This window comes from Pituophis catenifer, unplaced genomic scaffold (assembly GCF_029215685.1).
Source record: "Pituophis catenifer annectens isolate HBS135680 unplaced genomic scaffold, rPitCat1.0.hap2 SCAF_2, whole genome shotgun sequence".
Lineage (NCBI taxonomy): Eukaryota > Metazoa > Chordata > Lepidosauria > Squamata > Colubridae > Pituophis > Pituophis catenifer.
The window spans coordinates 2,426,868-2,439,668 of NW_027256882.1; the positions used below are offsets into that span (position 1 = coordinate 2,426,868).

The 12,801-nt window shown below is 41.7% G+C and overlaps 1 protein-coding gene across 1 annotated transcript; it reads right to left on the reverse strand.

The window, feature by feature from the left end:
* Positions 1 to 768: 768 nt before the first annotated feature.
* LOC139310613 (vomeronasal type-2 receptor 26-like) lies at positions 769 to 10,273 on the reverse strand. Its single transcript, XM_070934804.1, has 4 exons — positions 9,524 to 10,273; positions 8,212 to 8,424; positions 7,129 to 7,255; positions 769 to 1,673 (listed from the first exon to the last, which is right to left on the reverse strand). The coding sequence occupies exons 1-4, from the start codon at positions 10,271 to 10,273 to the stop codon at positions 769 to 771; spliced, it is 1,995 nt and encodes a 664-aa protein (XP_070790905.1).
* Positions 10,274 to 12,801: the final 2,528 nt, after the last annotated feature.

Genomic DNA, 12,801 nt, shown 5'->3' on the forward strand with positions numbered 1-12,801 from the left:
GGAGGTTGATCTGGGTTCTCAGGGTCACCTGAGTGGTGCAAGGGGGTGAGGAGCCTTCTTGGAACTGCTAAGAGGACTGTGTTGAGGACTGGAGATAGATGATGTCGTATCTCTCCCCCTCACCCCAATCTGGGAAGTCTTGTCTCCTCTGAAGATGCATTATATTAACATAAATACCTCATTTGTTATCTTGTCCTTCCCTAGTTTCACGGCAATTTAAAAGCCATTCTGGTCCACGCACTGGCTGCGCAAGCACACACCATTTATTTAATTCAGTGGCAGGTTGGATGTGTGCTTGCGCAGCTGGCGCATGGACCAGAGCGGCTCATTCAAGAAGGAGAGTGAGCGACTCCGGTACCTTTCAGGTGCTTGCCTTCCCTGACAGCCAGCTGCGGGAGAAAGGTGAGCAGTAGGAATCGGAGAATGGTGCATTCCCCAACTCCGGGGAATGGGGCGGGTGGGTGGAACCGCAGGAGAAAGGTAAGGACACGCCGGCTGAATAGAAATTTAAAAAGTTTTCCTACCGGGTTCTGTGGGCATGGCTTGGAGGGAGGGGGTCTTCTGACTAAGTGGGCATGGCTATGAGTGACATCGAGTTGACCACACCCACTCAGTCACAGGACACTCCCCCATCAAGCCACGCCGACAGAACCGGTAGGGAAAAAAATTAGATTTCACCCCTGCCTTAATTTTCAAAACAAGCAAACAAACTCAATAATAACTGCAATAAATAATTAAGTTTTAAGAGCCTAAGAAACTACTTCATGATCAGATACCGACTTTTATCATTAAATGTTCCTTAGTATTTAGATCTGGTCTCAGGATGATAATGTAGCACTTGGGGAAGAAGATGCACCCCAGCAGGCCAGCCCCAGAAGCCAAGATGGAGAAAACCTGCACAGCCACCATGTATTTCGCTTTGGTGCTCAAGTAGGTGGGCAGGAAGGAGATCCAGACGCTGCAGAAGACCAGCATGCTGAAGGTGATCAGTTTGGCTTCGTTGAACGCCCCAGGCAGGTTCCTGGCCAGGAAAGCCACTGTGAAGCAAATGGCAGCAAGGAAACCCATGTAGCAGAGGACCACATAAAACATGGTCACAGAGCCTTCATTGCACTGAAGGGTGATCACTCCTGATTGGGAGTGCAGGTCAAAATCAGGAAACGGAGGAGAAACTCCCAGCCAGATTCCACAAATTACAATTTTTCCAGCAGAACCAGAAAGGATGATGGAGTTGGCCAAGCTCTTCCCCAACCATCTCCTCACCCTGTTCCCTGGTTTCGTGGCCAGGAAGGCCAGCACTACCATGATTGTTTTGGCTAACACACAAGACACAGCTACTGAGAAGATGATGCTGAACATTGTTTGTCGGAGAAGGCAGGTGGCTTTCCTTGGTCGGCCAATGAAGAAAAAGGAGGACAAGAAGCAAAGCAAGAGGGAAACCAGGAGGATGTAGGACAGGTCACGGTTGTTAGCTTTGACAATGGGAGTTTCTAGGTATTTAAGGAATATGACTAAAACAAGGCCTGTTGTTAGAAACAAGAGTACAGCAAAGGAGACCAGGATGATGCCCAGATGTTCTTCATAGGACAGGAAGGTTATTCTTTTGGGGATACATTGGATTCTGTCATCAGTGGGATATTTGTCATCTGGGCACTTGGTGCATTTTTCAGTATCTGAGAAAACAATAAGTAATATTATTTCTATAGTTCCTCCTTTTACATTAGAAGAAAGTCCTTCTTTCAATGGCAGCTGATACTGGGAGACAAGAAAGCAATAGTAATTGGTAAATTGGTAAACTGAAATATAGAAATAGACATAGAAAGCTAAAAATCTTAAACCAAATGTAGGCAGCTTACAGTCCAGTTTAAAAAACACAATATACATGATGATCAAAATATCAACAATAAACGAAACCCAAAAGAGTAATAATTGACGCCACACCCACTCTTCACTGAGGCAGTATACCTTGTTGTAATCACTTCATCCCAATGCTTAGAAGAACAACCTTCAGAATGGGGGTGAAATCCAGCAGGTTCTGACAGGTTCTGGAGAACCAGTAGCAGAAATGTTTAGTAGTTCAGAGAACCGGTAGCGGAAATTTAGAGTAGTTCAGATAACTGGCAAATACCACCTCTGGCTGGCCCCAGAATTGGGTGGGAATTGAACTTTTATAGTATCCTTCTCCTGCCATGCCCACCAAGCCATGCCCACCAAGCCACACCCACAGAACCAGTAGTAAAAAAAATTGCATTTCAACACTGCTCCGGAGGTTTAGGAGGGTGGGGCGGCTGATTAGGAGGTTGGGGTTTCAATGGGAAGGGTGTTCAATAGGGCAGGTATGTTACAAGTACTAAAGAAACTGTTAGCTGCAAAACTTTATGTGAAGCCTTCCAAATGTGAGTTTCACAAGACTTCTCTGGACTACCTGGGCTACCGAGTGTCAAACGAAGGCATAGAGATGGATCCCGGGAAAGTGCGATCCATACTTGACTGGCAGCCCCTTCACACCAGGAAACAGCCGCAAAGTTTCCTGGGTTTTGCTAACTTCTACAGGCAATTCATCCCAGCCTTTGCGGAAGTGGCTCTGCTGCTTACCAACTTCTAAAGACAGGACCCTCCCCCGCAAAGCCACAGCCGATGCAGTTGTTAGCCTGGACGCTAAGCTGTCAAAAAGCGTTTGAAAGCTTGCAATGGCTGTTTGCAGAGGATCCCATCTTTCAGCACCCAGACCCAGATAGGCAGTTCATTGTCCAGGCTGACGCTAGTGATGTTGCAGTGGCAGCAGTGCTCTTCCAGGAAGACCCACAGGGATGGCTGCTTCCTTGCACATATGTGTCCAAAAAACTCATGGACACCGAGCAGAGATGGGCAGTATGGGAGAAGGAAGCCTTTGCTGTTCGTTGGGCTCTTCTATCATGGCGGCATGTCCTAGAGGGAGCCAAGATACCCTTTGAGGTATGGTCAGACCATAAAAACCTTGAAGCCTTAAAGACCTCATGAAGGCTCTCCCCCAAACAGGTCCGCTGGGTGCAGTATTTCAAGCGGTTTGATTTCAAGCTGAAATACATCCTGGGGGAAAGAATCTGCTTGCAGATGCCCTCTCAAGGAAACCCAAATATGACAGCCAGAGGGAGGACGTCATCCATGCTATCATCCCGGACACGCAGAGTGCAGTGCAAGTCACTACCCGGGGACAGGCCAGCAGGCGGACTGATCCCCTCGATGGGAAGCTAACTGCCGACTTGAAGGCAGCACTATCTACTGATCCATGGCTAGCCAACAATCGAGACACTTTGACAATCCATGATGGACTAGCTTGAAAAGGTTCGACAATTTACATCCCCAAGAGCATGAGACTCCTGGTACTCCAGCGTTGGCCTGATTCTCATTTTGGATTTCTAAAGACCCTTCATCTGATTAGACGGAAGTTTTGGTGGCCTAAGATGAAAGCTGATGTGGAGGACTATGTAAAAAGTTGTGCCATATGTGCCAGCAATAAGACAAGACCGAGGAAGCCTCCCAGTTTGCTTCAACAGTTAGCTGAGCCCAGCCGCCCAATGGAAGAAATAGCTATGGACTTGATAGTAGAGCTCCCGGAAAGTGGCGGAAATACTGTAATATGGACTGTGATAGACCTGTTCTCCAAACAGGCCCATTTTATTGCTTGTTCTGGACTTCCCTCGGCTAAGAGATTAGCCAAGATGTTTGTCAAACAGATCTACCAGCTGCATGGAGTTCCGCGATGGTTGATCTCCGATCAAGGATTTCAGTTCACCGCTAAGTTCTGGAGGGAGTTCCTGAGGTCCATTGGGTCATCTCAGGGGCTTAGCTCGGCTTTCCATCCGAGTATGAATGGAGCTGTGGAATGTGCTAATGCCATGGTGGAACAATACATCAGATGTTATGTAGATTACCAGCAAGATAATTGGGCTGATTTGCTTCCTGTCGCAGAACTGGCTTACAATAATGTGATGCATAGTAGTACAGGACTGACACCCTTTCAGATTACGAGCGGCATGGAATTTGTCCCTATGCCAGAACTGCTGAGAGAACAGCCTTCTTCCGTGACTCTGAGTGAATGGATGGAGTTGTTAAAGAAGGACTGGGAGAATACCAAAAAAGCCCTGAATGAAGCAGCCGAAGCATACAAAAAGCAAGCAGACAAACACCAATCTCTCCAACCCCCTTTCGGGTGGGAGATCACGTGTATCTTTCCTCCAAATACTTATGTTTGAGGTTGAAGAGTAAGAAGTTAGGACTGAAATATTTAGGTCCCTTCCCCATAGTGAAAGGGATTAATCCAGTGACTGTACAGTTAAATCTCCCCTGCATACTGGGAAAAATTCATCCTGTTTTCCATTGCAGCCTGTTAAAGCCTGCTGTGGGATCTAAATTGAGACCTCGACCTACTGCTCCCCCAAAGCCGATTGTGGTGCTGGGTGAGACTCATTATGAGGTGAAGAAGATTTTGGACTCTAGATTGCAGAGAGGACTTTTGCAATATTTGGTTCATTGTCTGAAGCCACATGGGTGAAGAGTTGGGATGTTCAGTCAGACACCTTAGTTAGGCAATTTCATGATAAGTTCCCTGATAAGCCTAAGGGTCCTCCTAGGTGGGGGGGGTGAAGGGGTGGTTAATGTGCTAATTGTGTTAACCCCTGACTCCAGTCTTGTCCCAGGATGCGTTCCTTTCCTGAGGGGGGAAGCCTGTCAGTTTTGGAAGACAATTTTCTTTTTTGCTTCTTTACTGCCAGATATTTTAGCTGGGGAAGTTGGGAGAGGGTTGTTGCTGGAGTGGTTGAAAGTTAGTCATAACAACATTCCGTATTCAAGGACTTTTGCCTGCGTCTGATGGAGACTGCCTGAAGATTGTATCCGGTGGAATGTGAAGAGTTGATTGGACAATGTGATGAATTTGTGGGTGTGGGGCAGGGCTGTGAACTGCTAGCTGGGTGTGAAAACCTGAAGGCTTTCAGATTCGGGTTTTCCCAGATGTGCCAACATGACACCTCTAATAAATTGGAACTTTGAGGAACCTCAGGCCTCAGAATTTTATTTTCTTTGGGGTGTTCCTTGGAACCCTGACAAAAGAAAGATGGGGGGCTGAGATTGTGTGTCGACTTTAGGGAGGTAAACTCCATTTGCATACAAAATACCTACCCCCTACCACTGATGAAAGACTTGCTGAACCACTTGTCAAAAGGCAAGATTTTCACCAAGTTAGATCTAAGGGAAGGCTACTACCGGATTCGCATAAAGGAGGGAGATGAATGGAAGACTGTTTTTAACTGCCCCCTGGGCAGCTTCCAATTCCAGGTCATGCCTTTTGGACTCCAAGGGGCCCCCACAGTCTTCATGCAACTGATCAATGAAGTTCGGCATGAGCACCTTGTAAACAAGGGGGTCCTTGTTTACCTGGAAGACATTCTTATATTCAGTGAAAATATGGAAGAACATGTCAAATTAGTCAGGCAAGTACTGAAAAAACTCCTAGCGGCCAAACTTTATGCAAAGCTGTCAAACTTAGCCTCCCTTGCATATTAGGGAAAGTACACCCAGTTTTTCACAGTAGCTTATTGAAACCAGCTAGAGAATCTAACTTAAGGCCCTTACCAGCTGCTCCCCCACCCCTCCTTTCGTAGTACAAGGGGAGACCCATTATGAAATGAAGGAGATCCTTGACTCTAGACTATAAAGGGGTCGGTTTCAATATTTGGGACACTGGAAAGGGTACCCATTGTCTGAAGCTACTTGGGTGAAAAGTTGGGATGTGAATACTGATACTTTAGTAAAGCAATTTCATGATAAATTCCCTGAGAAACCAAAAGGTATGCCTGGAGGGCAGAGAGGGGGTTAAGGGGTCCTGTACAAGGTGTTAACCCCTTCTTTTCTGTTTTTTCTGTTTTATTTTTCAGGGTGTGTTTTTTTCTGCAGAATGCAAAATGGACAGTAATTGATATGTATGGTTGACTTTATTGTCTTCAAAAGAGTGGCCTTTATTGTCCAAATGCATATGGATTGCTGATTCTTGTCCTGATAGCTTTGTTCTCCTATGTTGTGCCATGCATTTGTGAAGTGATTGTTTTGTGTCTCCAAAGTACAGATGTGTACATGTATCACTGCATTATATTGTATATATACCACATTGCTCAGTTTTTATCTGGGTGTTTTATCCTTGGAGTAGACAAGCTTCTTGGCAAACTTGAAGCCTCCAAGATGGCCTCTTATGTGTCTTAGGTGCACAACGAGGAACACTGACCCTTCTGCCTTAGTGTATGTTTGGGTTTAAAGTGTGGATGTATATTGTGTTGGTTGAAAATCCTCCTGAGCTCTTCAGATATTCCTGCAACATATGGAATGACAATGTTGCTCTGTCTGTTATTCCCTTCATTGTTTCTTATGGAGGAGCTCTTTATTTGGATTTGATGAAGGCCTAGTTGGGATAGCCACACATTCTGAGGGCTTCCTTTATGTGTTTTAGTTCTTTTTCTTTTCCCTCATTGCTGGTAGGCAAACCTTCAGCCCGGTGATGTAGGGTTCTGATAACATCCATTCGGTGCTGCAGTGGGTGGTGAGAATCAAAATATTGGTCACTGTATGTGGGTTTTCTGCAAACTTCAATATTAAGTCTTTTGTTTTCTCTTGTTCTTTGAACCCAAACACTCTCCCTCCCTGGTCCACCCAAGTAGATCTTTCGGTTATGTGGTTCTATGATCTTAATAAATATTGACTGACTGACTGACTCACTGGCTGACTGGCTGACCGACTGTCTGGCTGAGATATCTTTTGGCCTGTAAGATAAAATTAGTTTGGATGAACTAAACCCATCGGCCTGAAACCAATTCTCAAGTTTCAAAGAATTTAGATGGTAAACATGGAAGGAAACTTCCTAGCTGAGTAGTAGAAAAGATATTTCCTTTAGCAGAATGCATCTTGCCCAATCCACTACGTTCTTCTATCCTTTCCTGCCTTATTCTTCAAGATCTTATTCCTCCCATTATGGAATTTATTTTTCATGTTGAAAATAGCAATGAAGAATAAAATAGTCACGTTCACATCTGTCTCTTAACATGCACTTTGATAAGAGGTTCTGGTTGAATCCAATCCCTTTCCTCGGGTGTCACTCACCTTCCTGTGTGGAGATGGTCCCCTCCGGACAAGGAATACAATCATAGCAGCAAATTGGTTCTTCTTTCCGAGCCCGTTTTACAAATCCAGGGTGACAACTGTCCACACATTGGGACTGAGGCAGAGACTAAGCAGAAAAACAACATTCATTCTAAAATATCTGCCAAATGTTTATTTATTACATTGATTGATGATTAAAATAAAATGAAACTGTGCTTAAGAAAGACACTTCTGAGCAATAGATCAGGAAAACATAAAAGATTGTAAAGCCACTCGCCTTTGAAAATAATACAAATCCTTCTTCCAGTTAAGATATAAAGAAAAAATCCCTCACAAACTATGGCTGCCAAATTCAAATGAGGTATTATTAAGTTATGTCTGTACATTTATATTTTCAATTCATACAGCTGCCATGCTGATGAAATAAGATTAAAGTTTACTGTCTAGTTTCTAGAATTATAGTGAGGACGAATAGAGATGAAATCATGAGAACATGTCACTCAAAAAGCTTAAATCAGGCATCTTTTGCTGCAGAACATGAGAAATGAGTATGAGCCCTGTGTGGGAAAGGGATATTTCTAAGTCCAAGTGAGGTATTCAAGACAAGGCCCTTTCCTTTGAAGAATTACAGTTTTGTTGTTAATTGCTAGTTGTGTCCAACTCTTGGATAATTCTTCATTTTAATGTAAGACAATCAGGATAAAAAATTGCATTCAAAGGGTTTTTAGATGTCTTACAAGCCAAAGACCAAATATAAGTAGCATTATATTACAAACTGACCCTCATTATTACAAGTATCATGAAGGACTTGAGGGGTGGCAGTCAAGGCAAATTTAAGTCCTTCATTTTTCTAGTTTAAGGCATTATCTCATATCGGACAAGTCATTGTGGTTCCACATTGATTGAACACCTTGGATGACCTTCCTAGCAGCATGGGATAGAGGCCTATCCCAGTGGGGTGAAACAGAGGCATGAATAACTGTGGTCAGATATTGGCTGTTAAAAAATATCTGAGCCTGCTCTTTCAGGGGACCCTTACACCAACCATATAGACAGAGAAAAGTTGCCAATATTTTCAACCACCTTGTTGAGCAACTTTAGCCGTGAAAGAGCATCTTGCTTGATAATAAGCCTCTGTCTTTCAAAACTCCCCAGTTGCTCTTTGATGGGATCCTCCTTGGGGAAAAGTAACCAACTTATGATATTCAGATCTGCTGCTACATTTCCACTTTGGTCCAAGTACAGTTTCTCCCAGGAAAAATTGCAAAACTCATTCTTCTCCAGAAAGGGATGGAACTAGAATTGAAACATCCAGGAATTTTGAAAGCAACTTGAAACATCCTAAAAGAAGGAGCAATTTTAAAGCTGAGCTAGTGAATGAAAGATGTTCAGTCCCCTCTTCACTATATGCCTAATTAGAAATAGCACTTAGACTTATATACCACTTCACAGTGCTATTACAGCTCACTCTAAATGGTTTATAGAATCAGCTTATTGCCCCCAACAATCTGGTTCCCCATTTTGCCAAACTTGGAAGGATGGAAGGCTGAGTCAACCTTGAGCTCGTCAGGATTGAACTCCTGGTAGTGAGCAGTGAGTTAGGGTTAGGGTTAGGGTTAGGGTTAGGGTTAGGGTTAGGGTTAGGGTTAGGGTTAGGGTTAGGGTTAGCGTTAGCGTTAGCGTTAGCGTTAGCGTTAGCATGAATGCCATGGCTAAATGCAAAGACCGAGTAGCCATCAGTCTGAAAAGTTTTAATTAGATTCCTGCAGTGAGCAGGGATTAGGCTAAATGCTCGCAGGCTTGCCTTAAATTTATGAATATATAATGACAAACCCATAATTACAAACCCATATGTACAGGAATTTATATCATAGCAGTTTTTAATATCAAAATATAATTGTCACAGTGCCTGCTCTTTGAAACATAATCTTGTAAACTAACCTTAAGCTGGTCAGTATCGAACTCCTGGCAATGAGGAGTGAGTTAGCCAGCAATATTTGCCTTGTAACCTCTGCACCACCACGGCTAAATGCAAAGACTGAGCAGCCATCAGTCTGAAATGTTTTAATTGGATTCCAGCAGTGAGCAGGGATTAGGCGAAATGCTCCCAGGTTTAGCTGAAATTTATGAATATAAAATTCTATCATGCTAATTACAAACCCATAAGTACAGGAATTTATTTACAATGTATACATTATTTTATAATAGCAGTGTTTAATATCAAAATATAATTATCACAGTGCCTGCTCTTTGGAACATAATCTTGTGAACTAAATCTGGCCTCCGCTTGGCCAAACCTGTTGGGTTTTTGGAGAACAATGGTTCCCCTACATCAGCTTTGGATTTCTTTCTAAATAGGAAATAGGTTTGATGGCTCCTTGTCAGGACCCCATACCTGCCATGGCTCTAGCCTTGGAGCCCCCAATCTCTCTTTCTTCTCCGTTTTTCTCCTCCTAGATATTGTGGAATATGCAACATTCAAAACATGGGCCAGAGTCTTAACAACAGTATAAAAACGGTGGTCATTTTTTATCTGAATTCTGTTCTTTTTCTCTTGCATGTCCAGTGGTGCTATCTGGGTGCATCGTCTCCGTCCCTTGACAGAAAGGACATGCTTTGAAAAAGAACAGCGAAAAGACTGGTCTTCACATTTGGAATCCTTAAAAAGATTGAGTTGAAAGGAGTCATCATTTGGCCATTTTCTTTCCTGAAAAGCAAAGTTCCAAATGCTATGGATATATTTGAAATGTGTATGCCTTATCATTGGCAATTTCTCCACAATTGTGGTGATCCAGACTTTCCCTTCAATGGGTCCTGGCAAATCTTCAATTGCTAAATGGATGTAGCGAACTCTATCCACAAGTGAAACAAATTCTATGAAGTGAACAAAGACATTGACTTTTCTCCACTTAGAGATGGCATTTCTGAGAGGTTCTGTAGGTCTAGTCATTGAGAATTGTTGTGAGATAACTATACAGATTCCATTTCTGACAAGCATAGGAGTGAAAGTTCTCATGAAATTCTCTCCCTCCTCTGTGTCTGTTGAAAAGAGACCAATCAAAGTCCATCTGAAATGGAGGAGGAGTTGGACAATTCCTGGATACTGGATCCCATTTTTGGGAAGCATCTGATGGAAAAAAGGCATTTGACTTTTATCACTCAGAGCCTCTGAAACAATTCCATAACTGATCTGAAGAAGCAATGAAGAATGGTGTATTATGGTTAGATCAGATCAAGTCCAAAATGTAAGCTTTTAACACATCCAGTGTGGTTCTCACAAACATATTGGAGTAGTCCAGCAGTCACCAACTGGTGGTCTATGGACGACTGGTTGTCTGCGAGAAAATTTTGATGGTCTGCAGAAAAATTATTTGCATTTTTTATATTGCACTAAATACTATTTATCTTTTTTTTAAAAAAATCATCTTAGTGGTCCACAGGATTAAAAATTATGAATTTGGTGGTCCCTGAGGTTGGTGACCCCTGGAACAGTCTATTGTTCTTAACCCTTAAGCCATATCAAGATAAAGAATACAAATACTAGCAACATTGAATATAATTATTTGTCTAATCTGGGGTCTAAGATACTGCTCTTTCTCTTTTCTAATAAAATTGACATTCAGATAATAGACGTGCTATGTCTTCTATCTCTAGAGCACTGCAAATACAATCAATTCATTTTAGAGATTTACTTAAATGTTCCCTTTTTAACATTGTGTCCAGCTGCTCAAGTCTTGCTCGAGTAAATATTTAGGCCTCCTGTGGATCCCAATCCCTAGCCATGACAAAGGCCACGGTGAAAAGCAGCTCATAAATCCCATGGAAAAGATATGATTTAATCTATTACGTATCCATCACTAGCCTGCTCACTTTACCAGATAGAGAAACACACAAACACACCTGTGAGACTTTGTAGGGGCCTACTAATGTTGACATCTGAATGGAGATGTCATCAAAAGATCCATCAAGAACAGCCATCAGGTTGTCCTTCTTTCCACAGCTGTAGTTGGGAACATTGGCTTCTCCAGTAGAAAGTATGTCAAGCAAGGCATCAGAAGTCCCAAGGGTGTTCAAATAATTATCATGGATGTTGCAGCCAAGTGTGAGATTGTACAAAAGCTGAGAATTCTTGTTGACTTGTTGAATGGCAAAAATGAAGGTTAGGATTATTGCTGAATCAGTAAATGAATGACTGTAAAAAGAAATGTTCATGATAAGATCATCTCTAACAACAACAACAAAATATATTTTCATTTGTTTGTTTGTTTTTGATTTTATTTATATGCCACCCTTCTCCGGAGATTCAGGGGGGCTTACAATGCGTTAAGCAATAGCCTTCATACTTTTGTATATTTTATACAAAGTCAGCTTATTGCCCCAACAATCCGGGTCCACATTTTACCTAACTTAGAAAGGATGGAAGGTTGAGTCAATCTTGAGCCTGGTGAGATTTGAACTTGCAGTAATTGCAGGCAGCTGATGTTAATAACAGTGCTTTAGTCTGCTGTGCCACCAGGGCTCTTTCCTCTTTCTCTCCACTAACCCATTCAGTCTTAAGCCAAAAGAGTGTTAGAGTGTTATGAGTGTTGAGAAGGTGGGATGGAGGTTTCATATTTAAAATATATCATTATTTGTAATAGTGCTCATTTTTATTTTGTGAAATGATCAAGATTCAAAGTCATTCAATCATTAAAATAGAATCATCAGCAAAGAGGACTTATAAATGATCCAGAAAATCAATTCTAAAAATAAGCCATCCTCTATTCCATACCAGGGTCAGGCATTGAATATCAATGAATGGTTATAAAAATAGAGAAATGGGTGGGGCAGAGGAAACTACAAACTTTTCAATAAGCTAGTTGTGATTAAGTCAGGATTGTACAAGAGGGGGAAATAATTTGGACTTTGGGGGGCAGGGTTGTTCCATCTTTGTATGTGGGTCTCTTAAAATAAGATGTAAGAGAGAATCCATGGAAATCTAAATGATTCAAGAAATTAAACAGGTCTTCCAATATAGGAGTAACTGAAAGAAAAGAAGAAGAGTGTTAGGTACTAGGTTTTGGTAATAAGTTTATACATGTTATTTCAAAACTGTATCAAAAAAGTAGTGCAAGAGTGAAGGTGAATGGAAGGCTGACAGAAGAGATAAGATTGGAAGCGGGTACAAGACAAGGATGTCCCCTGTCTCCAACATTATTTTTATTGGTTATGGAAATTTTGACTAAAATGATAGAAAAAGATGAAGAATTGGAAGGGTATAAGGGATATAAGATAAATCTGTATGCGGATGATACTTTGATTATTTTGAAAGATATAGAGAAAGATTTGAAAAAGATACATAAGCATTTGGAAGAATTTGAGGAAATGACAGGTTTGAAAATAAATTGGTCAAAATCTGAATTATTAATGAATAATAATGGTAAGGAGTGGGAGAATATGCAAGAACAACTTGGGATAAGGATTAAAAAAACATTGAAATATTTGGGCATAACACTTTCACTCAAAGTTAAAGAAACGAAAAAATTAAATTATGATGTGGTGATGAATGAAATTGAGAAAAAGATAGATAAATATAAAATGATAAAGTTGTCTTGGTTTGGTAGAATTGCAATGTGTAAGATGATGTTGTTGCCAAAGTTTAATTTTTTATTTGAGATGTTACCGTTAAACTTG

Bases quoted from the DNA above. Each gene is read 5' to 3' on its own strand.
- LOC139310613 (XM_070934804.1), bottom strand. From the start codon at position 10,273: ATGCCTTTTTTCCATCAGATGCTTCCCAAAAATGGGATCCAGTATCCA. The intron at 7,256-8,211 runs GTGGTTGAAAAT...TTTTCTGCTTAG, and splicing joins GGCTAAAGTTGCTCAACAAG to TCTCTGCCTCAGTCCCAATG. The intron at 1,674-7,128 runs GTGAGTGACACC...TTGTTTTCTCAG, and splicing joins GACCATCTCCACACAGGAAG to ATACTGAAAAATGCACCAAG.